Source organism: Trichechus manatus, unplaced genomic scaffold, assembly GCF_000243295.1.
Source record: "Trichechus manatus latirostris isolate Lorelei unplaced genomic scaffold, TriManLat1.0 scaffold00160, whole genome shotgun sequence".
Lineage (NCBI taxonomy): Eukaryota > Metazoa > Chordata > Mammalia > Sirenia > Trichechidae > Trichechus > Trichechus manatus.
The window spans coordinates 1,069,005-1,096,791 of NW_004444096.1; the positions used below are offsets into that span (position 1 = coordinate 1,069,005).

The window sequence follows — 27,787 nt, forward strand, 5'->3', positions numbered from 1 at the left end:
GTGGGGTCTTTCGTGTGGCAGGCACGTGCTACACGGTTTGCATGCATCACACCCAATCCTCAAAACATCCCTGCGGGCAAGGTACTGTTAACCTCATTCTACAGATGAACAGCTGAGACAGGAGAGGTGAGTCACTGTCCTACGTCACCCATCTGGAGTGTGGCTCCGCGGGCACTCTGAGGCCGTCTGACGGACTCCAGGTCTGCTTTCTCTCTGGTTTACCGTTGGGGCATTAGAAGAATGAATGGTGGTCAAACCTCACTCAGGTGCCCTGGGATCTGTAACTTCCTGTCCCACACTTCAGACTGTGCTTGGGAAATAGGCAGAGCCTCTGGCTACAAACGGGCAGGAGTCGGACCCCGTGATCGCTAACCTCGTTCTGGGCACAGCCACTCAGCAGTCTAAAATGGACGTAATTACAGTGGTGTGCATACCAGGCCTGAGGACGTACATGGGGGCATGTCTGTCAGAAGTCCTGCTTGATTCAGGGCTCAGGAAAATCAAATACAACGAGGATATGTGAGTAAATGCCAAAAAGGCACATCAGAAAATCATTCTGGAGTTCATTAGTTTGGAATTCTGGCAGTGACCTAAAGTTGATGTGCTTACTAGCTTTAAAAAAAAAAAAAAAAAAAAATACAAGGCTGCTTCTATTCAAACCAAAATGTAAATAAGTATTTATCTGCTTCATTTTAAAAAAATTCGTAAGAATTTACAAAATTACTTTGTGTGTAAATTCTGGAAATAAGGAATAAAGACACGCATCAATCCCCATTAGCTGAAGTTCTTAGGAAAAAATGTATCAATTGGATAACTAAGTAGAAAGGCATATTATTTTTAATTACTTTGTATGCATTTAATTAGTAACTCCTTACTGAAAGTCTACAAATATGTTATGTGTGATTTTATATTAGGCTTCATTCATTTCAGCCAAAGAAATACAGCCTATTTTGGGTGCCAATAAAATAAAGTTAGTAAAGCTTCTATTTAAAATTTTACATTTAAGAACTCTTTCATTTAAGAAAACAGTCACTTAATTACATGCAAACTAGATTCCTTTATTGTTATCTTTAAAAAGATGAAAAAAGACTGTATGTAAATTTTTACTCTTCGTTTACATGGAAAGAGGAGTTAGACATACGTAACACACTTTCCCCCAAATGACCCATAATTCTGCTGTCGTTAGAGCCCTGGTGGCGCAGTGGTTAAGCGCTTGGATGCTGAACAAAAGCTGGGTGGTTCCAACCCACTAGCCACTCCTCGGGAGAAAGATGTGGCGGTCTGCTTTGCACAGATTAGTCTTGGAAACCCTGTGGGGCAGTTCTCCTCTGTCCTATAGGGTTGCTATGAGCTGGAATCCACCTAATGGCAATGGGTTGGATCCATGTCATTATGAGAAGTTGAGGGTCTTCACTGTTCAATTTTCAGATTTCTTTCTTTTTATTTCACAAAAATGTGTGTTTATGATGTATAACAAAGTACATGTGTGGAAAGCAAGAAATATACTTTTATTAAAATGCTAGCACAGTATACTTTCAAAATTAATTCACAGTTGATGCATAAGTCTTTTCATTCCGTAAACATGGGCCCCAGAAAGAGCTATTTTCTGAAACTGAAACAGACATATACAACTGAGAAACAAAAAAGATCAATGAGCGGAAAAGTATTGAGAAAACAAAACCACTGACAGAGGTAGCACTTCGAAACTGTAAATGCACTGGGAGGACGCTTTAGAGTATCAGTGTGATGTTCTCATACATAAAACATCGAAGTCTGGGCCGTCCTCTACGGTACTGTATTTGTAGCTTCGATCACCTACTTCTTTACGGGTTAGTGCAGATCCTGAAGGAACAGCTGGTACACAGTCATACATTATTCTAGTAAACAGTCCTTCAGGATCTGCACTAACCCGTAAAGAAGTAGGTGATCGGAGCTACAAATACAGTGCCACAGAGGACGGCCAAAAATAGGCGTCCCTGGGTGGTGCAAATGGTTGATCGTCTGACGACTAGCTGTAAGGTTGGTGGTTCAAACCCACCCAGAGGTGCCTCGGAGACAGTCCTGGTGATCTGCCTCTGAAAGGTACAGCCTTGAAAACCCTACGGAGCACAGTTCTACTCTGTACACATAGGGTCACCATAAGTCAGAATTGACTCAATGGCCACTAACAACAATTACGAAAATAATTTTATTAAAATCAATGAAATGTGGCAGTGTTTAAAAAAATGACACTCATATAATATACAAAGAATGAGCATAAAATAATTTTTATTTGTAAAAGTCCTGCACGGAATTTAAGTTGTAGTTTTCCTTCAGGCTGATGAATACTGCATTAAATTTAATAATTTAAATGACGACAAGCGGCACATTACACATGGAGGGGCGATCATGCTAAAGGTTACAGTGTCTGTCTCTTAGGAAAGAAAGTTCACAGGAAGAGAGGTAAGTAGGTGGCCATTAGCCACACTATATATTCATGTAATAAGTTATAATGCACTAATGATAAAAATCCATACTTTGATATAAACTTTAAAAAACTTACATCCAATACTTAATTATATTTGTATTTACAATACATCAAGGAGGGACATGTGCTGCTCTGACCAAGAACTATTCATTTTTGCTGTTTATCACTGTGCGTCTTGGCCCAAGTATAAAAATGGCGTCCTACATTGAACGCTCATGTGGACACAGCTTTGGGGTACGTTCATCTCCAGTGTACCTGCACTATTTAACACGAACGTTCTTCCATATTTCCCCTCAGACATTTTTATGGTACCGGCCAGACGTTTTATTCTTACAAACCAGAGAAAAATATCAGAATTACTGGAGTCTGCAATAAATATCCAAACGGCTTTTGTTACCTGAAAAAAAATATACTTACTCATTTGATTTATTGCAAGACAAATCAAACAAAATCTCTAGGTATCCCTCAGATCAGACATGCGCTATAAAAAGTCTACTTATCAAGTTGTGGCACTACTATTATTGTTGCTCTCGGCATAAAATAAAAATGGTCATGCTATTATATCTGACCCACAATCTTATAATGATCACATTAGTGGGTGGCTGAATTTTTGCATTGGAAAGTGACAAATCTGTTTATAAAACTAAATTTAAAGTTCCCTTGGAATTGAGCTATATAAAAAATATAGCAACTTAGCAGTTCATGACAAGCCCTGGTAGAGGTTCAGATTTCTTCTGTTTTTTTCATAAGGGAAGAAAAATGCTATTAATGTAGTATCCATTTGTATGCTAAAGTTAAAGAAAAGAAAGAGTGAGTGGGAAGTTTGCTGAAAGAGTGTCACTTGTTCCAAAGCAGCTATTTAAACCAGATTTATATATACTGACTTCAAGAGCTCATCTCGCCTCTATCTCAAAGTGAGGACAAGAATAAAATAAAATTAAAATGTCCACGTAAAACCATTTCTGAGTCTCCATTAGCTAAGCAGAAGAGGGCATGGACAACTTCCCTATTTCTGAGTCTCTGCTCAAAATGTTGCCTTTAACTGAAGCCCGCCATGATCTCCCCATTGAAAGGCCATCGAGTCCTTGTCCTCCACTCCTGATTCCCCCGAACTTCCTCTACTTTTCCTTTCTTCTATAGTGCTTATCACCTTTAACAACTACATAATTGACCTTCTTACTTATTACTAATTTATTATGCATGTTTGTCTATCTCCTACCAGTAGAACGTAAACTCCATGAGGGCAAAAACGTTTGTGGTGTTTATTAATGTCTGCCACATGCTTAGAACAGAGCCAGGCACAGAGCTGGTATTCCATAAAAGTCAGCTGAGTGAATAAAATGAACAAAATTGTGATTTATGCCCAGAAATAAAGCCGTGTATAAATATTTAATAAGGTCCCTGGGTGGCACAAAAAGTTTGCCCTCAACTACTAACATAAAGAAAGATTGGTGGTTCAAACCCACCCAATGGTGCTGTGGAAGAAAAGTCCTGGTGATCTGCTTCCGTAAAGATTACAGCCAGTAATGGAGCACAGTTCGACTTTCTAACACATGGGGTCGCCATGGGTTGGAATCAACTCAACAGCAAAGAGTTTGGTATTTTTAATAAGCATTTAACATAGACCAATAGCATAAAAAGCCAACTGTGATTCTAGTAAAGACCATATTTATCTCTAAATATATAAGGATTATACTTTTAAATCCATCATACCTCATAATATTGAACTTGCCTTTTGGTTTTACAACTGTCTAGAAAGCCCCCGTGGCACAGTGGTTAAGAGCTCGGCTGCTATCCAACAGGTTGGCAGTTCAAATCCACCAGCCACTCCTTGGAAACCCTATGGGGTAGTTGTACTCTGTCCTACAGGGTCCTTATTGGTCAGAATCAACTCAAGGGCAATGAGTTTTCAATCAAAACCCAACAAAAGCTATCGGAATGCTCATAAACATAGTAGCATTTACATTTAGTTTTGAGTGCTGACTTTCCTCTCTGCTTTCTGTGGGGGACTCTTTGTTATAACCCATTGCCTTCAGGTGGATTTCTACTCATAATAAACATACAAGACAGAGCAGAAATGCCCCATAGGGTTTCCAAGGTTATAAATCTTTATGGAAGCAGATTGCCACATCTTTCTCCCCGCGGAGTAGCTGGCGAGTTCGATCCGCCGACCTTTCGATTAGCAGCTGAGCGCTTAACCATTGCGCCACCAGGGCTGCTTTTCTTTTTGTTATAGCATAGTTTTATGACAAAAATTATGACCGTCTCATAAATGTCTATTTGTTCCAAGGAACTCTACAAAGCAGTCTTTAGGCAGCATGTAAGATTCATCACCAGGAAGGGCAGAGCAGTACTTAATGCTCAAGCTGAAACCACAAAATACACAGAAAGATTTATTATCAGTTTCTTTTTATATCTCATAACCAGACAGAACAAGTCACAAATTGTCTGAATAGCCGTAAGATGAATTTTTGCTCTTCTGTTGGCGTAAGCTATGAAAAGTGTGTTAGCGGCTTTTTAAACACCAAAAGCTTTCTTCCCACTCTGATTATCTGACCCCACCCACACATACATTATTTGACTTTATTATTTTTTAAAGAGTCAGGTTTCACTCAAGATGAAACTTACCATGTAGAAAAACGTACTGAGTGGCTGACATTCTGTTTTAACACCCTTTTTGGAAACTACTTCTCAATATAGAAGGAAATTTAACAGAAACTGTCGTTAAAATATTTTAGAGGCTAAAGTGTGGCCTTGGTATAATACCTTTATAAAATGAAGGAAAAAAGGAAATAATTTTGAGAAAGGTGCAAAGTCCTCCACTGTCATATTTTTACCATGCTAACAAATTGGTCTATTTGTATTTCTTGAAAGTTCAATCCAAAAATAAAAACCATGTCTAATATTATGGTAGGAATACAGAGAAAAACTACTCTGTACCTCCTCAGTAATATTTATTTAGCAGTTTCAAGGCAAATGTCGTTATTCCATGTGGCTCTGAAAACACTGGGTCAAGACCAGCCAGGCCTGAGCAGAAACCCAACGCCTCTATTCTCTTCACTGTCCTGACGACGTGCCACCTGCAGGCGCCGCAGAAGCCAAGAAACTATTTGCTAAGAGTATGATTTTTACAATCACGAAAAGCAAACAGTCCATTCAGGGACCATCCAGAACTTCCAAAACATGAGTCTACTGCTTATCATCTCTTCTAGATGACAATTTGCTAAATAATCTAATTTAACTTACGGGAGTTTTGAACAATGAGGTTCAAAGTCAGCCGAAATTTACTTGGATTTGAATATTTCATATTTATCTTATTAGTGTTATTAGTTAACACTGATAAACACTAATTTGTATTAAAACTGCACTGCTGTTGTTGTTAGATGCCTTTGAGTCAATTTTGACTCATAAAGACCCCATGTAACAGAGCAGAACGGCCCCACAGAGTTTTCTAGGCTGTAATCTTTATGGAAGCAGAGCTGCTGGGTGGGTTCAAACTGCCAACCTTTTGGTTAGCAGCCGAGCACTTAACTGTTGCACCCACCACTGGGGCTCCTTAAAACCCTGATAGCTACCAGGAATTATTTTAAGTCTTTGAAAATATTATTTCATTTCATCCCCAAAACAATCCTAGAACAGAGGGGCTCTTATTACCCCATTTTTCCGATGAAGACACTGAAGCCTGGACAGAATAAGGAACGTGTGGGTGTCACATAGCCACTCAGGGACAGAACAGGATTGGAACGCAGCCCACCTAGTCCCGCATGCCAACCTCCCTTTTTTTTTTTTTCCCTTCTACACTATCCTGCCTCCCAGGATACAAATGGAAATTTCTGCAGGCAATCAATTAAAACTCGAAAATTCTGATACGTCAAATGTGCCAAACATACAGGCAGAAAGGTTTCCCGGGCAAAGAATACACGAAGGCAGCAGATATCGGGAAGCACGTTTGAAGGACAGTTAAAAACAACCCTACATGTCCCCAGATCCCACTGTGGACTGGAATGCCACACGAAAGCCCGCAGGGGGGCGGGGTCGGGGCACTAATGTTCGGTCGTTGGCACCAGCTGGCTGAATTTTCCAATCCACCACCTGTACAGGCATTCTTGATTTTGGAAGCTTTACAAATCCTTCTTTTAGCAGAAATATTACTACGAAGCTTGCATTGATTGAACATTTTTATGATTTTCTTTCTCTACTTTTTCATATAAAGATAATATCTTAGGAATTAGTTGGTGAATTTTCAGAAGAAAGTGAAACAGGGACAACATGGACCATAAGGGAGCATGCCCAGACAAAGCGCAGACTGATGTGCGGGAAGGGCAGAGTGCACCCAGCCAGCCTGCTGAGCTTACCCAAACAAACACCAGTCGCTGTCAAGCCAATTCCAACCCATGACTGACAACAGAATGATCTGCTGTATGTGTGTCAGAGTACAACTGTGCTCCACAGGGTTTCAATGGGGGATTTTTAGGAAGTAGATCGCCAGGCATTTCTTCCAAAGCACTTCTGGGTAGACCAGAACCTCCAACCTTTTGGTTAGCAGCTGAGCACGTTAAATGTTTGCACCACCCCGGGACTCCTGAACTGACCTGGGGGGACTGAAGTGCAAACATCCCATTCAAAGCAGGTAAGGTGGGCAGGACTCACGTGAACAATGAGCTTTGGGCAGACGCCAATCTAAACTTTCACAAAATCTGAAGCTGTTATGAAATCTAACTGATGAGCCCTAAATCAAAGAGCAAAATGAAAAGTAAGCTATTTTGATCCAGCAAACAGTGTTAATATAGCAACGACTGTACAGCTGGGAAGCAATATTCCACTGTGAGATAAGAAAGAAGATCCTGGGCTCGAACTGCGTGCATCTGAGTCAGCTCCACAACTTATCAGCTGTGGGATCTTGAACAAGTTACTTTTCGTTTCTATGCTTCAGTTTCTTCATCTACAAAATGGGGATAATAAAAGTACTTACCTTATCGTTATAGTGACAACCGAATGAAATAATATATGCATAGCCCTAAACACAGTGCCGAAAACTCAGTAAATGTTGGCTGGGTGGTACAAACGGTTAACATGCTCGGCTGCTAGCTGGAAGGTCGAAAGTTCCAGTCCACCCAGAGGCAACGAAGAAGCATGGCCTAGCAGTCTACTACTGAAAAATCAGCCATTGAAAACCTTACGTAGACAGTTCTATCCTGACACACGTGGGGTCACCATGAATTGGAACTGACTCAATAGCAACTTTTTTTTTTAATTGTTATTACATGTGGTGGAAGAAGGACAGAACCAACCTGAGAGACAAGTCTGGCAGGAGTAACGAAGGGCAGCAGGTGATGAAACATTACCGTTAGATCTGAGTACTAGAGGAGCCCATGCAGTAAAAAGGAGTATTTTGGTTGTCACTGAAATAATGCAATTAATTATTTGCTCAAGGTTTGGAAAATTCCAGCAAGAGGAGACACTCCTGGGGGAAAATCACATAGCAAAGGAAATATTCATCTCCACTGACTGCACCCTTTCCATTCTGAGGCATCAACCAACATTTAGCATCTCCAGGTCAGGAATACCTTGAGGGTGAGATAAAGGGGAAACCTTCCCTGAGAGGAAGGACTTGGAAACTTAAGGCCCAACAAAGAGCAAACTGTCACTGCAGTATGAACAACATCACAAGACTTTAAAAAAAAAAAACAAAACTTTAAAATCCTGCTGAGAATGTAAAAATATAGTGAGAAGAGCAGGAATTTGTCTGTTAGAAAAAGGCACCTGGCCCACAAAACAGTCCATATTTAATTCAGAATTCAGGAGCCAGGGGCCCAAAGATCAACGGGCAAAGGGAAGTTAGGGTAACTTTATTCAATACAGTGAAATTAACGTCTTCATGGAAGATTTCAGCCAAATGACTTTTAGTTCAATAATCATGGATCTAGACAACTAGCACCCTGATAAAGCAAAAACCAAAATAACTCAGACCATTCTATGATTTGGGGGAGCAATATTTTATATGCTTTTGGGAGCATTATTTTACCTCAAAAGATAGCTGATAGCTGAGATAATGCTGTGATACTACTCTGTCCTGAGGACTCTCTGGAACTTTGACTAGGAGACATGAGTGTCCACAGGACCCTGTACCACCAGGGCTCCTCTACAGGAACATGTACTAACCCATCTTGAGAAGGCTGATTAAGGTACACCAGTGAAGAGAGGGGAGCCTGTATCTGAGAGAGGACTTTGAAGGTCACGGGGGAGTTCCAATTCCACCACGGATTACACTGAATTCCACTAATTACAACTAAAAACTCTGGACAACATATAAAAAGAAACAGCCTGAGGACTGTGAGAACTGAACAAAGGCAGGCAGATTGTGGAAGGGAGGCCAATCTGGAGAGACGACCTAGAGGGCATGAAGTTTCCCATTTTACCTTCCTCTTTCTTCCTGGGCTTTCCCCAGATATGAGTCTCCATCTTGGAGGTGCACAGTGGCCTGAGAGGCTAAGACTCCACAAACATTTGGAGCTTGTCCCTAAATTGTGCATGGATGAGATGAATCCACAACAGCGTAAGAAAGGCTTTCAGGAATGAACTAAGATTTAAACCACTGCATAAATTTGACTAACCCAAGAGACACGTGCATACAACAGGTCCAAAGTAGCACAGCAAAGAACATTGAAAACTGAACTGAGGCAAGACACACACAGATTGAACCTAACTAGGCTGACAGCCTGCTTAAGAAAACACTTTCCAGAGGAATATAACAGGACCCAAAGTCTAAACAGCATAATGTTCAAGATGTCCAGGATATAATCCAAAATTACTAAATATACAAAGAACCAGATAAAGGTGACCAACTCTGAAGGAAAAATACAAGCAACAGATGCCAAACCCAAGATGACTTTGACGGTAGAATTGCCCAAAACCATAAAGCAGTTTTTTTAAACTAAGCTCCATGAGGTAAAGGTAAATACACTTGAGATGAATGGAAAAATTAAGTCCTCAGCAGAGAAACAGAAACTATGATAAAGGACTAGCTGGCAATTTCCTATATGACAAAGAACCCAGGGCAACCTCTGGCCAGTAGCCAGCTGGGATCTAAGGCCCTCAGTTCAACAACCCACAAGGAACTAAATTCTGAGAACAACCACACAAGCTTAGAAATGGATCCTTTACCAGTCTAGTGAAGATCCTAGATGAGATACATCTTCACCTTTGTCCAAGGCTGGACTGCAGCCTTATGATCATGGCCCTGAAGCAGAGGATTCAGCGAAGCTATGCCCAAACTCTGACACAAAGAAACAGCAAAGTAAAAAATGTGTGTTGTTTTAAATCCACTAAGTTTGTGGTAAACTGTTAATGCAACAATAGGAAGCTAATATAAACATGAAGACACAAATCACCAGTATAATGAATGGAAGTGGGGACATCACTAAAGACCCTACAGACAGTTAAATGATAATAAGGAAATATTACAAATAACTTTATGCTTTTGAAATTGGCAACTTAGGTGAAATGGACAAATTCCTCTATTATACAAACTGCCAAATAACTTGATAATTCTCTATATACTTATGGGGTTTTATTTTGTTGCTTTTTTTAAAAGAAATTATATTTGTCACTAAAAATCTCCCAGAAAAGAAGATTCCCAAGTTCAGGTGAGGTTTCACTGGGGAATTCTACCAAACATTTAAAAGGCAAATAGTTCTATACAAATTGTCCCATAAAAATTGAAGAGGAAAGAACACTTTCCAACCCATTTTATGAGGACACCATTAGCCTGATACTAAAAGCAGACAAAAACATTACATGAAAACTACAGACCAATATGCCTCATGATCACAAATACAAAAATTCTCAAAAAATAAGCAAATCAAATCTAGCTCTATAAAAAGGCGAATACTTCATGATATAGTGGGATTTATCCAGGAGTACAAGGTTCATTCAACATTTAAAAATCAATGTAATTCACCATTTAAACAAACCAAAAACGAAAATCCATATAATCATCTTGAAAGATACATACAAAAATCGTTTTAAAAAATCCAACATCAATTCATGATACTCTTAGCAAGCTAGGGATGAAAGGAAAGTTCCTTAACCTAACAAAGGGCATCTACAGAAAGCCTACAGTTAATACCATACTTAATGGTGAAAGACTGAATACTTTCTTCCTAGATTTGTAAACAAAGCAAAGATGTCTGCTCTCAACACTCCCATTCAACATGATACTGGAGATTTTAACAAGTACCATAAGGCAAGAATTAAAAAGAAAATTCCTACAGATTTGAAAGAAAGAAAACTATCTCTATTCACAGATGACATAGTTATGTAGAAAATTTCAAGGAAATCTACACAAAAGTTACCAGTGCTAAGTAAATTTAGCAACATTGCACAATAAAAGGTCAAATGCAAAAAAATCAAGTACATTTCTCTACACTAACAATGAACAATTAGAAACCGAATTTTTAAGCAATGCCATTTACAACAGCACCAGAAAACATTAAATGCTTAGACATAAATCTAACAAAATATGCGAGGGATCTTTATTATGAACATTACGAATCACTGACAGGAAAAAATCAGAGAAGTCCTCATAAATGGAGAGGTATACTATGTTTATGGGTGGGAAGAAACAATATTGTTAAAATATTAATTATTCCCAACTGATCTATTGTGCCCTACCACATTCCAATAAAAATCCCATTTGATAGCCTTTTCAACACACTGGACATCTATATGCAAGATTAAACATTGACCCATACCTTGAGCCTTACAAAAAATTAACTCAAAATAGATCACAGACTTAAATATGAACCCTTTAAAGCACCACCACGGAAACACAATACATACAAGAAAAAAAACGGTAAGTGTGACTTCATTAAAAACTGTCAAGAGAAACAAAAGACAAACCTAGGAGAAACCTATTTGCAAAACCCTTGTATGTCAAAGGTCTTGTAAGGACGCAGGCACGTTTTTTTCGTCTTGTCTCTTCTCGTAGTGCGATGGGGTTTGGACTGAGGGGAAGAGAGGACCCCTTGCGTTCTATCCTGTGTTTGCACAGACGTGCTGGGCATTCTGCACCTATGACAAACCAGTAACGGCTATGTTTTCCTTGGGCACCACCCTCCTCGTCTGCGTCTTCACTGAGGGAGCTGTAGGGAGGGATGACGAACACGCACACACAGTGCAACCTGTGAGAGCCGGAACGCGACCGGACTGCCTGGCTTTTCCAGGTCTCACAAGTTTTCAACCTTTGAGAGGGTGCAATCTTACTTTTCTATTGCTCATTTTAGTGGAAAATATGTGTTTCCCTTCTCTGACAGGTTTCCACCTTACGCAGGTTGTACTGTATCAGCGTTTAACAGAACTCCATAATGACTTCTAACACGAGGCCAACTGTTCCCTCTCCTTTTTCCTGTGAAAGATTCTAGTGATTGGCTGTTTCTTTTCTATAACCATCAACCACCTTCAGTTGCTTCTACGATTGACTTTTATTTTTCCCTGGATTACCATTCAGACTATTTAGAGATAAGCTTATCCATCTGTCTTCCCATTCTCGCCCCTGAGGGAAGGGTTTTTATTACTAGCACTTACAGGAAAGAAAAGTGATAAAGTTTATTCCACTTTCTTCTTTCAGTCGGATCCCCAAGGGTCGCTGTGGTCGGAATAAGACTCAAAGGCGATGGGAATGAGAGTTACATAATAGCTCCTTGGCTAGAGGGAGAGTCATCTAGATTTAATGGGGAAAAAGACATCAAACTATCTTTGCCCTTTTATCATAACACATCTCTCTCCTCAGGTAAAGCGCAGACCTTGGCTGAGAAGATGCAATGGGGATGGAAGAGACGCTGCTGAGACGGGTGCTGATGGGATGGGTGCTGAGATGGGCACTTGTGGGGTGGGTGCCGGTGGGACGGGTGCTGGTGGGGCAGGTACTGGGATGGGCGCTGGTGGGGTGGGTGCTGGGATGGCCGCTGATGGGGTGGGTGCTGGTGGGGCGGGTACTGGGACGGGTGCCGGTGGGACAGGTGCTGAGACGGGTGCTGGTAGGGCGGGTGCTGGTGGGATGTGTGCTGAGACGGGTGCTGGTGGGATGGGTGCTGACATGGGTGCAGGTAGGACGGGTGCTGAGACGGGTACCAGTGGGATGGCTGCCGGTGGGACGGGTGCCAGTGGGACAGGTGCTCAGATGGGTGCTGGTGGGATGGGTGCTGGTGGGACGGGTGCTCAGACGGGTGCTGGTGGGATGGGTGCTGGTGGGACGGGTGCTCAGACGGGTGCGGGTGGGATGGGTGCTGGTGGGACGGGTGCTCAGACAGGTGCTGGTGGGGTGGGTGCTGGTGGGGTGGGTGCTGCTGAGGGAGGAGGCAGACTAGGAACCAGGAGGTCTCAGGTAACCCCAAGGAGGGACAAAAGATTTACCTGGGACCACCTGTACCCTCATGTAGCCCAACTCTACAAGAACCGGAGGGTGGGGTATTATAAGCTCTATAGCAAACACAGAAAAACCTATGGAAAATATTCTTTCACGTGTGGTTGACGGAGGGGGGGTTCCGTATACACGGATTAGGAGAAGCAGACGCTTTTAATAAGGGAAATTCTGAAGTACGGGCAGTCCCCAGATTACAAATGAGTTCAGTTCCTAAATCTGTCTTTATGTCGAATTTGTACATAAGTTGGAATGTTAGGTACGGATAGTTTCTAACATCTGTTAGTCAAATGTCTGTCTTAGTACACAGTGTACCTTTCTATGCATAAAAAACATTAAGGAATCACTTCCAGATACACTAAACCATCTGTAACACAATATAGTAATAATAATAATGTTTTGATGCGCACGGCAAAGTAGCGCCCATTTGTTATTAAGAACCATTGTATGCACCCCAAATTTTTAATACAACTCGGACTTTGGTAATCCAGGGACTGCCTGTATGGGAATATATATTCCTAAATAATGCAAACAATTTTAATATCTTATGATTCTAATGATCACTTCCAATGTCATTCTATGTAAGAAATGATCTGGTTTCCCACCATCTGTTTGAATTAAGAAAAGATGTAGGTGGCCTTTCAAAGGAGTCCATCTCAAAAGAAGGGGTGATTCTTTGGCTTTACCATTTATTCTCATCTCCATAATTGTCACCTTCAGTTTAAAAGGAACAATTAAGAAGATACACGACGCTCCTTTACTCTAAACCATTGATAAGTCAGTGGTTTTACTCCTGGGAGCTGAGATACCTGTCAACACATTTCTAAAGAATCACAGGTGAGGGCAGGGTGGAGAAATGCTGAGGTGGTGGGTGCTCCTGCTGGTGAAGTCCGGATTCGATGGATGCTAGAATGTCAGTGGGGATCAAATCAACCAACGTTTGTGAAAATACCTGCATGCATTTATCCACTTTTTCAGCGGTTTTGCTAACTGCCTCACCAGCTTTAAACACGTCACTATCCTACAGCTCTGAGACGACACTTTATTTCGTTGCAGGTCTAAATACCACAGGAGACTGACACCATGGCTTCTCTCCCAAAATTCCAAATGGAAAGAAACTCCCGCTGTATCCAGAATTATCCCATTCTATTTCTCAGCTGCCCTGACAGGCTCAGTATACGGCAGTGACGGCTGCTATCTCCTCGCCTACCAAGGTGACGCTCAACCGTTGCTCTCATTCGAAGATGACTTAAATGTCATGCAAGCAAAACAGACGAAGGGCTTCCGACACCGAAACGTGTTCAGAATAAAAGGATTTTTCAGCTAGAAAACGTCAAGGATAAGGCACTCTGCAGTTTTACTGTTACTACTTCACTTACCTCCTCAGAATTAGACACGGAGGCACTTACCAACCAGAACAACAAGTCTGTATTTCTCATGGGTCTGTCGCCGGTACGGGGTCACCTCTTCATACGTGGGGACGTCAGCTGTATCGTACTGATCGCTCTTCCTGCATTCATACATGGATTTATTTGTCTTCTTATCTTTTCTACTGAGACGGAAACTTCTTCTAAAACCAACTGCAAATATAAAAAAAAAAAAATCCAAAAAATAAAATAAAAAACCCTTGAAGTTGGACAGGATTTTATTTACCGTAACAGTGTTAACAAGTGCATTCAGTACGGGGGGGAAGAAACGGATACTATGCAATTCCACTAAAACAGTACTTTATAAGAGAATTACCTAACGTTTAATTTATGTAGTTTATGATAATATACGTAAATCTTATTTCATTCTAATAAAAGCTCTTTTCAGAAACCAACGAATAAAATAAGAATCTAAGAAATGAAAATAAGGAAGTCAGGAAGCATAAAGATAATTTATCACAGACTATCAACACACTTGACAAGAAAAAGTTAAACATACTGTGAAAATATTTTAAATACAAATCTCAAAATCTCTTACTCATAAATGCTAGAATATTTTCTATCACCTTCTAAGCATAACCTGTGGTGCACACAGCATCTCTTCTTAAAGAAAAAGAAACCTGAATTCGGGAGGGTGTAGTATCAACCATGCCTGCACGTGGATCACGATTAAATTAGGAAATAAGTTTAATAGTCTTGATTGTGTGCTCTTATCAACAGGTCATACGCTCTTTTAATAGAATCATTTTTGAAGAATACCTGAATGTCATGTCTGCTTAAAAAGCCTTCTTCAGAACACTGCTATCATTTAACCTGCAGGCTTAAAAAATTTAGGCTCAAGTTTCTTTTCTTATTCAACTCCCATTTCATTCTGTTTGTTGTTCATGCCACTGCGTCATTCTTTCTTTCTTTCTTTCTAATTTACTTCCTAAAATAGTGATGGTTCTCATACAAACCATTTAAGAATTCAATGAGATGCGTAATCAACTCTCACCCTATCCAATCTTTATACTCTCTCAAAATCCAGACTTCAAGGGGAGAGTAAACAGTCTGCTTATTAAAAATGGCGTATCAGCTCCATAGCACAAAAAAATGCAAATATATTTAAAATGTATAAAAATATATTCTCTTTAAAAATTTATTATACTGGACAAATTTGATTACGTAGAAAATTTTTTTTTAAGTAGAAGTATTTTGTAACAAAATGCAAGATTGTAACAACAGACTTGTGTGAATTTTAGGCAATATAAAGGAAATGAATATTATCATTAGATTTAAGAAATTAGTAGGACTTCAAATAAAGGCAACCTTATATAACAATTATGAATGACTAAATATAGAGTTATATACCTCACCCTATGGATTCACAGTTTAATAAAATCAATCAAGAAGTTAAGAATGGAGTATTAAAAGCATCTGATAATATATTTCTACAGCCCACCAAGAATCATTCTAATACTAAGGAGGTATTTGGATTATTTGAGGGAAAAGGTATAAAAATAATTTGAAACAAGGACGGTATCTGTCTAAAGCTCTCTTAACAAAGGCCAAATGTAAGGGAAAAAGCAAATGGAACAAGTAATAAAACACGTGGGTACTTTACAAAAAGAGATGAGATGTAAGTGAAACAAAAGGGCTGTGTGCCAGCCTGGTCCTGGGACAGGGAAAAGATGGTGAACTCTAACATCCCACATGCAGAGAGAATCCAACTTCTATGCAAAGGGTCGGAGGAACACTTGTGTATTATCCTTTGTTCTTGTTTGCAAGGATATTGGGAAAGATTCATCAGAACCCAGAAAAAGGATCCTTTATATGGCAGACTCCTTAGAATCACACACCAGAAGTAGCAGAGATTCTCACAAGTGCTCTGGTGCTCTACTGCAGACAATGGTCTCTTCCTATCTGGCAAAATCAGATATTCCGGGTATCCCATCATCACCCTCCAATCCTGTCGCCCATGACTGCTGGTGCACATCAGAATCCAGTATAAATGGTTTCTGATTTAGCACCAATTCCACATGCACTGTTAAACGATTTCCCTACTCAGGTATTTCACAGTGTTCTAATTTCAGGTTCCCACGGTTCTTGCCTCCTGGGAAACAATTAGAGGGTAAGCAGGTAGAATTATACATTCTTTCATAATTATCCCTTGTATGGAGGGAGGGTTTTCTCAAGTCACTACAAAATTCTGGCACGGGATGGATGGAACCAGGGCAGAAACACTTCATCCAAAGCAAATAAAGTCGAAAACTGAAAAGTTTCTAATCAGCAAATCACAGCTAAATCCTGAATTCCAGTGAATGTGTTTACCTAATGGAGTCTTTACAATTACCTTAAATTTTTACCCTCATCATAAACGACGATAAAGAGATACTAGGGAAAAGAAAGAAGGCCATCAGATTTTAAAGCATGTTTCTGTGGACGCCAGAGATGGCGACCGTGTTCCATTAGACGGCTTGATGACGTGCTTGGTGTGTATACAGTGGGTGCTTGATAAATGCTCACTGAATTTCAGTGATTAAAAACAGCAGTAACAAAAACCCTACTGTCAATGCTGTTTCATCTTCTAAATGTAAATTTCTAGAAAGAACGACACATTTAGTATTTTCACACCAAGAGTTAAGATTCTAAGAGGCAGACAGAAGGACAAAACCCTGCGTACAGGACAGTCTCAGCTGGAAGGAACCCAAGATCGTCCAGACTGCTTCTCACCTCCCTCTGCCCGCACACAGCCAGTCACCCATCACCGCACTCGCCTCTGCGGTACAGCCCCCCACGTCTCCACTGCCAACCACACAGGTTATGGGCCTTCAATACCCTGACCCCAAAGCCTCGTTTTACAAAACAAAGGGAAAACCTCAGTCAGGCAGCCGTTCTAATTCTGCTGGGGTCAAAGCATCATTTAGTGTTAAAATGCCAAGGAGAGTTAGACAGGTCTGAATCGACAGCCAGGTTCTGCTGCTTACTGACCAGCTGTATGACCTTGGGAAGTTATTTAAAACTTCTCTAAGGCTCATTTTCTCATCTTTAAGACGCAGATAGTAACAGTATCTACCTCGCTGCGTAGTTAAGAATTGAGCAATTCACGTAAAGCATTGTTAAGTGCCTAATACACGAGCTGTCTGTTAGTGTTTGGTTACGTCTCCAAGGAACTGAAGGGACCTTGAAGGCGGGAACAGTGTCTGATCCTTCCCTATATTCTCACAGCGCAGAGTCTAGCAAAAAAGGGAAAAGTAAATTGAGAGGTTTATTAAGTTTTTAATTGGCTAAAGCTATAAACGAGACAAAATATTAAAATTAAATCCAGATTCAAAAATGTTAAATATTAAAAATCTCTAAAAGTACCTTATTAAAGGAGTAAGGTGTTTTAAAAAAAACCAACAGATACATTTAGTAAATATTAACAGTCTTTCTAAGATGTATGTTATTCTGTTACTGTATCTAAATTTAAATAGTGTCCCTCCCTTCTGTCTTTACTTATGGTGATCCTACCCTTTACTCCCCTGCTCCATATCTACACTTACATGCTCCATAAACAGACGCACACACGCAGACACACATGCACGCACACACGCACAAACGCACACACGTACATGCACACGCGCACGCACACACGCACGCACACCTACACATGAACATGCACGTAAACACGTGCACACACACACATGCAAGCGCACACACGCACGCACGCACACACGTGCATTCATACATACATATATACATGCCATATAACTCTACATATAAATGCACATATGCACACACATGCACACATTCATACATACATATATACGTGCAATATAACTCTATACATGTAAACGCGCGTATGCACACACGTGTGCACATTCATACATACATATATGATACAATATAATTATATACATATAAATATGTACACACACATACATGCATACACACACAATAAGAAAAAAATTTTCAACCCAGAACCACCAATAAAATATCCAGAACGAAGGATATGACCGAAGTATGAAATCAGAAGTACTGATTTTTTATTATTTCTCAGACCAAAACAGAACAGAACACAACACCCTGCTGTCTTCCTGGAATCTGTCCTCTGCGGGCAGTCAGAGGTGACCTTGCACCTGGCATGCTGCCGCACGCAGCTCAGTGACCGCCATTTCCAAGCTCCAGTGAACGCACGAGGGCTGTGTCAGCACACCTTAGTCAAGTCTACGCTTAAAGGAGAGTAAACTGTGTCAGGAAGAAGCTAATATTTTCTAGCCTTCGGGTATTACTCGCTTCTCTTATTAAAGGGGGTACCCAAAATGTGAGCTTCAATTGAAAGTAAGCAGAGGGTTCTTTTAGATAAGTGTGAATAAATAACTTAGAACCAATTTAATTCTAGTTCATTAACAGAACAAAAGTGTTAGCAAGAGCTGGCTTTTAAAAAAGGAAGGGAAAGGGACATTAACAAGGAATTTGGAGTAAGGAACCAGTTTTACACAAAATATAGTTTTACTTATATTTCACATTTTTGTAATTTATAACTGGCTCAACATTGTTTATGGACAGGCTTTTTCCAGAGAGCTTACCCATAGCTCTAGAGATCTGTATTTTTAAAGGAACAGCACATCTCCCTTATTACAATAGAGAGGTGACTTACAGTAGAATTACAGCTGTAGATCACTCCCTTATCTGTCACAAGAAGACAAGAGAAGATGCTCCTTATCTAATATTTTCCAGTAGAAATAATTTACAATGATTTTATAATTTATGATTTAATTATGCAGTTTTGTTTAAAGCAAATTTTCTTTGTACCATTTAAGCTGTTTATAATTTGTCTCTTGTTTCAATAAGACTGCAATAAACATCCCTGTACATCTTTTATTCCATATCATTGATGATTTCATTAGGACAAATTGCCAGGAGCTAGACAGATCTCATCAACATGCTTTTCAGAAGGACTAATAACAATGTACATATTCCCAGCAGTACTCTGTACAATTGCTTACATCTCCATTTCTCCTAAAGAGACTTCTAATCACTTGTCTAAAATTTTTAGTGATCTGATGGGTAAAAAATGGTACATATTTTTTTTAGCTATTAGTGGGCTGAAATTTTTTTCATGTTTATTACTCATTTGAATTTCTTATTTCTGCTGTAAATCGTTGGTTAATACATTTTGATCATTCTTTGTTTAGAGTCTTAATGTCATAAATACACACACACTCATGTATCTTTTCTCACGAGCCCTTTACCATGTTTGCTGCAAAGACTTCATTAGTGTTTCAATTTTCCTTTTGACCTTTATCAAAAAGAAATTTAAAATGTTTGTATTTGAATCTGTGAATTTCTTTCCTTTGTGATTTCTTCCACTGTCTTCATAACTTTCCTATTCTTTAAAAAAAAAAAAAAAAAGCTGCAGTGGTCAAGTCAATTCATGGCAACCCCATGTGCGTCAGAGCAGAACTGTGCTCCATAGGGCTTTCAATGGCTGAGTTTTTGGAATTGGATCATCAGGCCTTTCTTCTGAGTGCCTCTGGGTGAACCCAAACCTCCAATCTCTTGGTTTGCAGCCGAGTGTATTAACTGTTTGTGCCATTGATAAACCACCACCAGTATCTTCTTAAGCATTTTTAAAATGGGTCGCGTGGCTTTATACGTAAGTCTTCATCCCATCGGGAATTACTCGGACTTAATTATGAGATCAAGCTTGTGAGGTGAAGCTGTAACTTTATATTTTTTAAGATAATTAAAATATTTTAAAATAATGGTCCTGGGAATACTTACTGAAAAATCCTTTCCTTACTTATGTTGATATATATGTTGATACATACGATGCACTGCAGTATAAGATGGTCTGACTGGCATTCCACCAGGACAGAGTTTAGACCATTTCTTCAGTAATAACACCAACACCAAACAACAGCAGTAGTGGTGAAAGCGGCTGATACTTACTGAGTGTTTGCTACATAACAGCCACTATTCTAAGCACTTTCTGTGGGTGGTTTATTTAATTCTCACGGCAATCCTATGAGCTAGGCATCATAATCCACATGTTTAACTAGCCCTGTTAGTGTAATAAAAAATGATTGTCATGGATTTGACTCAAATATTAGATGTTGAAAGTCAAGAATTTGAAATGTTACTCAATATACTGAGATATGTAATAACAGAAAAGACAATGAACCTTCTGTTACTTTATGAGATAATTTAATAGAAAAAATTATTAAAGAAGAGCAGTGATTTAATTTAGGGGATTAAAAATGTAAATTTTTTTTCTGTTAGAAGACATTTTTTTCAAATGTCTTTTTCAAATTTTTATATTCCTCTATATTCAAGGTGATGTGTAAAATAAATAAGACAGTGTCATTGCCCTCAAGGAGCTCCCAATCTAGCAGACCTCTTGCTGTTGAGTCGATTCCGACTCATAGTGACCCTATAGGGCAGAGAAGAACTGCTCCATAGGGTTTCCAAGGAGCAGCTGGTGGACTCAAACTGCTGACCTTTTGGTTAGCAGCCTGAGCTCTTAACCACTGCACCAGCAGGGTTCCTAATCTAGTAGGGGACACAAAATTATTCCCAAATACTTGTAATTTAAGATGGTTTCACCATATAGGTACATTACTAGAAACTAAAATTTTTAGCAAGTACTTTAACAGTCTAATTTGATTTTGACATTTCTCTTAAGTAAAAAACTTAAAATAAGTTAGGCAGCTGTGATTTCATCATTTTTAAAGCTATTTCATTACACTGCACTGATATAACACCATTCATCAAAACAGTATTAAATTCAATGCTTACATATGTACATTATTAAGAATCATTTGTTATTAAAATAAGCTTCACACTGTAGGCAAATATTATATCTATTTTCTAGTTTCAAATGTTAGAAATATTTTTAACAATAAAAAAACTGGGAGAAACAAAATTATCCAGAAATATGGAAATGGTTAATTAAATTATGAAACATTCTCTCAAAGAAACAGGATTGAAGCAATGAAAATTGTAATTATAAAGCTCTGCAGCACCATAGAAAATTATTTGATATAATGACAAGTGGAAAAAACTGGACAGGATATAATGATCACACTTATACTATGATTTTTACTAATATAAAAATTGGTATGGATACAGAAATATAGAAGAAAATGTACAAAAACAACAATGGCTGTGTTAGGGAGAGAGGGTTATGAGTAATTATTCTGTTCTAATTTCTCAAATTTTCCAAAATCTTATATAATTTTATAATTTGAAAAAATACAAATAGTTCAGAATATATAAAACAATCAAACAAATAAAATCCAGCATTAGCAGATGCATTTGTGTGTTTATATCAACATATAACACAAAATACATTTGACTATGTCACAGAGGCAGGTTGTAGTCTTTGATATTTTGAAGTGATTATGATACAGTCCAGGTCTGTATATTCGTAATAGCCAGGAATAGCCACCAAATTCAAATATTAAAAAAAAAAAAAGGCAAAAATAATAATTAAGACTACAAAAAAATGAGAATAGAGTATAAGAACTAAAGACTACGGGTCAAGAAAGAAAGATGGAGAACCAGCAGTCAACTAAGAAGTGAAGACGAAGAGAGAACAGCGGTCAGGGTTTTGAAAACTCACACCCTAACTATGAGAAATTTACATGAAGTCTTTTTTATAATTACAAAATTGTTAACATGCCCTTTGGCTCCCATAAATAACTCTGATGTAAATTTATACTGTAAATATTTATAATTTTAATTATTTCACTTTTTCATAAAATGCTGACATTTAAGATGGCATTTTAAAAACAACACGCGGTCATTTTATGTAAAAACATGCCTGTGAACACAGAAGGCCTTCAAACAGAGTCAAGGTAACTCACCACCCCTACTAATGGCCCCTGAAATGACCCATGCACAGGGAACGAAGCGGGATTGGCTTCCTTTCTGTTACCTCAAAGATAAACACAGTCAAACCTGCGAAAGCCAGAACCTGTGTAAGGCGGAAACCTGTCAGAAAAGGAAAACGCAAACATTTTCCACTGAAAGGAGAGACAGAAAAGTGTAAGACGGCACCCTGTCAAAGGGGGAAAATTGGTGAGAAGCAGGAAAACAAGGCAGGCCTGTCGAGCTCCAGCTCTCACAGGCTTCGCTGTGCGACCGTGTTACCACCTGCAATTCTCTACACGGGGAAGTCTCAATCTTTGGTCACATTTCTTTTATACGGCAAACTGGTCTAATAATATCAGATTTGATGCATTCCTAATGTTTAAACAACTTTAATACGTTTCGAGTTTAGCGATGTTTACAGCATGGGAAAAGAAGAGCTTCAATGAAACCTGCCTGGATTCTATCAGAGCACTACTGGTCTTAATCACCCAAAATGAAGAGATTTATAGAAGAATCTACTCTAAAGTTCTTGATTTTTAAGAAATATGTTTAGTTGATACATAGTCAAGAAAACTGCTAAATTTCTTCAAAGGAGATAAAAAACATTTAAATTCTTTCTCAGCTTAAATACACTAAAATGTGGATTTCATTTTTTTTTTTTTAATTAGGGAGACCTGCCAAAAACATTGTATGAAAATTATTTTTTGCATCTTAAAACACTGGATTAGTATGAGCAAGTAAACATTTCACTGGTTCAACAGGTACAACTTAATTATAAGGAAGACAAAATTTGGGCATATATGAACTTTTTAAGAAGATTTTTTAAAACCCATGTAGACATTAATAAAATCTCAAGCAGCTAGAAACTATTATGCAATGTTAGATTCTTAACAACAAAACACTGAAAATTTCTATGAAAAGAAACATTTTGAATATAACATCAATGTTGTTATAATGATGTGAATCACATTAGACACATAAAAACTATGTAGTAACATGATCCCAAGACAAAGTTATTGCTGAAATAATGCTCCCATAGCATGCTAACTATAAAATATTTTGAAAAACAGTGAGAATAATTAAGAGCATCTTAAACAACAAGTAAAACTGTTGGAAGGGAGTTTAAACCTTCGAAGAAATGCCAATACAAAACTGTAAAAGATATTGAGATCTGTAGTAGCTAGGTGAGTCAGCTTCTATACTCATAAAACAACGTTAGAAAAAACAATCACCAAAACAAAAGAACGTCATTATGAAATAGATTAACTAACCATACGTATACTAATTTTGCATGTAAAGGGAGAAAAGGCTTCTTCTGAACAAACTCAGAAAATTCACCCCTGGAATGTTACTCTTATCCAAAGTTTTCCAAATTGCTCTCTGTAAAATGTAAAGAATTGTTCAAATGCCATAAATATCCTTGAACTGTTTAGCTCATCTCAGGCTAAACGTAAAAACAGAACCTCAGAGGACCTAATTAAACCATGGAAGCTAATATAAAATTATCAACTTGCAATATCCAAGAAAATAATTACTTAGGTCTTAAAAAGTTTTCCTGATACCACTATTTTTAAGGCATAGCACAGCATCACTATAAAAAAAAGAGGGAAAAAGAAATGATAGCAGAATTTAATTTTCTGCCAACCAGCTAATGAAGAAATGAGTTCTTACTTTACACTTTGAAAACTGTGAGAAAACACAGTATGTATACATAAAATTGAATATAAAAATATAGTTTTCAACACAAGGAAAAAATGGATTTGAAATTTAACTACATGAGTATCCTTTAAGTTGAGTCTATGCAACCTAAAATTCTCCAGGCAGAAAAGGTTTCTTTCTGTCAGAGAAAATACTTCCAAGTAGCATTCCAGACACGTTGAAATTATGCAGAGGCAACGCCTTTCTCATTCAAGAAAGAAAGTGTATCACCTTTGAAAGAATGCCTCTAAATGTTCTCTTCATATAAATTTTATTTTTTGGGAAAATATTAAGACAGTATATTTAGACACAGCTGTACTTACCTAAGTAACATTCTTTAGTAAAATGATTAAATACTGGCACAAATAGGAGTTGTTGTTAGACTTATAAAATAAGCAATGTAACTTGTTGAGGATCAGCAGTACTTAAACATAGGAAAATAAGACATAGGAATAGGAAAAAACATAAGAAGTAGAAATGAGGTAAATTAGAACATTTAAAAGAAACACTAGCAAGTAGACAGTTTTGTTTTCTTCAGCTTTATGGAAAATACTCCATTTAAACAGAAAGAACAGTTTTAACTTACAAAAGTCCCCAAACTGATCTTGTTGTAAAAGAATGCATGAAGTACTCCAGCCAGGGTAGAAGTGGAGAAAAGCTGATTTTCAGGGAACCATTTGCAAGAAAGTATGTTAAAAGACAGATACACACATAATAATCGGTGCTTTGTGAATTGATTGTAACAAGTTTTCTTTAGTGAACTGACTAGAACAAAAATACTATGTAATTCTTATTAATATTAAAAAAAACAAACTCTTCACATGGACTGTTTTGTACTGCAGTAGGAAAAAGTAGAGCGAATCTTTAAATCAGGGCTTTGAACCAGTTCAAACCGGTTCAGTCATGGCTGACGAAGTGAAAGTAGAACAGACCTGAATTTTCAAAATTTAGGTGATCCAGAACCATAACCAGAATGGGAAAAATGGCAAGTCAAAGCGCTAGAATGGGAGACTCGAAAGAGGCGTAGTGAGCGCTTTCAGGAGCCTGATGCGTGAGACTGGATTATTGCCAGGATTGAGAATGACACGCATTCAAAGCAGCACAGTTGGCTGCCATCTTCTAGCGGCTCACCGCTGTTTCCAACTCTGCACAAAATCCAAAGGGCAAGAGATCTGGTTGCTATGCAACGCATATGCTGCCTTTGTTTTCTAAGAGTTACTAGCAGGGCTTGGACCTGTACTTTTGCCCATTCTGGTTATGGTTCTGGTTCACCCAAATTTTAAAAATTCAGGTCTGTTCCAGTGTCACTTCCTCGGCACGAATGAACCGGGTAGAACCAGTTTGAAGCTTGTTTTAAAGCTGACTATTGTACCATCAAGAAGTAACTACACTTTGAAACCAAATACACATACCAAAAATATACTAACTTCAAGACCATCTACCAAAGCTAAATAAAACTTTCAAGAGCCTACAGGAAGAAATGAATTACTGCGTGTGTGTGCGTGCGTGCGTGCGTGTGTGTGCGAATGATATGGTTATATATATGGCATTCATATATAAAACCTGTTGGTGTTGAGTTGATTCCAATTCATAGCGACCCTACAGGACAGAAGGATTTCCAAGGAGCGGCTAGTGGATTCAAACTATTGAACTTTCGGTTAGCAGTCGACTTCTTAACCACTGTACCACCAGGGCTCCTATGTTTATATATATATGTAAACACACACATTTTATATATATTTGCATATTTACGTATGTTTATATACATAATGTCTTAATTTACATATATGTGTACATATACATATCTATATACACATATAAGCAGCCCTTCACTTACAGGGATTTGACTTTAAAAGACGTGATTTTCAGCAATTTATATATACGGTATACGATCGATTTACCTTCACCATTATTATTACACTATTTTATGCAAACAACACACAATTTACACTGACCAGCCAATGGGATTTTTCCTTCCTTTCAATAAATAACAGCCAAATCTGTATTACTGATGAATACTCTGACCTCTGAGAGAGGCAGAATGTTCAGGTTAGTAAGAATCATACCCATAGTTCACTTGCATATCAGTTATACATTACTAACTATGGTGTTAAAATACAATTTTTATAAAATTAACGTTTGATGCTTGGAGTGTCGTAATGTCTTTCAAAGGCATCAACTTAGGTCACTTTGGCATGGAATATATTTTTAAAAAACGTACCCTGCTTTGAGCAGTGAGGAAGATCTAGAAAGCAGGACTAAAAGAGGGCTGTAATGGAGGAAATAACAAGGAGGGAACTACTAGAAAAGACAAAGATGAAGTAAAATCAGCAGGACTTGGTGATTAAATTATCTGCTCCCATCCCATCTGACTGCTCAGAAATTTAACCTTAAGTAATGACTAAGGAAGGAGCCCTGATGGTGCAATGGTTAAGGGCCTGGTTGCTAACCAAAAGGTTGGTGGTTTGAACCTACCATCTGCTCTTCAGGAGAAAGATGTGGCAGTCTGCTTTTGTAAAGATTACAGCCTTGTTAACCTGATAGGGCGGTTCTACTCTGTCCTATAAGGTTTCTATGAGTCAGAAGTGACTTGACGGTGGTGGGCTTTTTTGGTTTACTGATTAAGGTTCCATGTGGGAGGCGAGAGAAAATGGGAAGGATGATTCCCGTTTTAAACATGAGCGTCTGGGTGAATGATGTTTAAACTAATTGGATAAGAAAGCTAGGAAGAGGAATCAGTTCACGACTGGTGAAGGCGTAATAATACTAAAAATAAATGATACATACAATAAATATTACGGCTAATACTGGAAAGCTTACTGTTGTTTTTAAAAAAGAAGATGTACAGGCAGGGTCAAGATGGCAGAGTACTCAGATGCTTCCTGTGGTCCCTCTTATAACAAAGACCCAAAAAAAGAAGCGAATCGGTTATATATGACAATCTAGGAGTTCTGAACATCAAAGGCAAAGTTAAGGAATTGGACTGAGTGGCAGGGGGAGGGAGAGATGATTCAGAAGCAGTGAGGAGTTACCAGACCTGACCTGATGGGAACTGGCACCCTGCAGGCTGGATTGGTTGGCATGCACAGTGAGGCAAGCAGTGGCATTTGCAACGTGTTTTCCACATTGGGAGAGACCAAGCAGTGGACAGTCTGCTCAAGCCTTCGGAACCAGTGAAAAGCAGCCCTAAATCGGCAAAAGATAAGTACGTGCATCTAACCCACTATGCGGATCAAAAAATCACCCCATTTGGGAAGAACCTCTCTCTCATTTACCTGCCTCCTCCCCACTCTGCACCAGGTCCCGGGCAGGCTTCAGCCATTACCACATCTACTGGGCCTGAAGTAGGACCTGTCGTGCACCCTGAGCCATTCTCCCAGCGTTGCAGGGGGAACAAATTAACAAACAGGAGAAAATAATCTGCCAGCTCCCCTAAGCCGGGAACTCAGGGAAGGCACAGCTCCTTTGCATAGGCGCAGGCATGAGGGGTCCACGGACTCTGAATGACTTTTACCCCTGCATAGACTTGTGTGGGCCCATTTCAACAGCACAGGCCCTCACTAGCACAATACAACAGGGCATATACCTGAAGCCTAACTTCAACTGTATCAGCTATATGGTGGAGTGGCAGGTTCGTGACATTTGACACCACTCTGCCCCTTAAGCAGGGTCTTCACCTACCCACATCAGAGGCCTGAGGACTGGTGGCTCCACCCATGCCACCTAGCCACCTGCGACAGGGGTCCAAGAATAAGTGGTGCCCACCAGTCCTTACAGCCAACGGCACTGGGTGCCCACAATTCGGCTACAAAACTCACCCACCTACTCACTCTAGGAAAGAGGGACACACTTGCCTCCCAGACACTCAGGGGCAGCCGTCAGCCCCCTGCCTTGCTCAGCACATGACCCCCTACTGCAGCTAGATACCTGTGCCTA

General features: G+C 39.1%; 1 protein-coding gene across 4 annotated transcripts in view; it reads right to left on the minus strand.

Moving 5' to 3' along the window:
* Positions 1-27,787, minus strand: part of MPP7 (MAGUK p55 scaffold protein 7) — a 250,667-nt gene that overhangs the window by 15,293 nt on the left and 207,587 nt on the right. For all 4 annotated transcript variants that reach the window (XM_023740589.1, XM_023740588.1, XM_023740590.1 and 1 more), the window contains one exon: positions 14,297-14,467. In XM_023740589.1, coding sequence (XP_023596357.1) covers positions 14,297-14,467 — 171 coding nt within the window. The remainder of the gene's footprint in view (positions 1-14,296; positions 14,468-27,787) is intronic.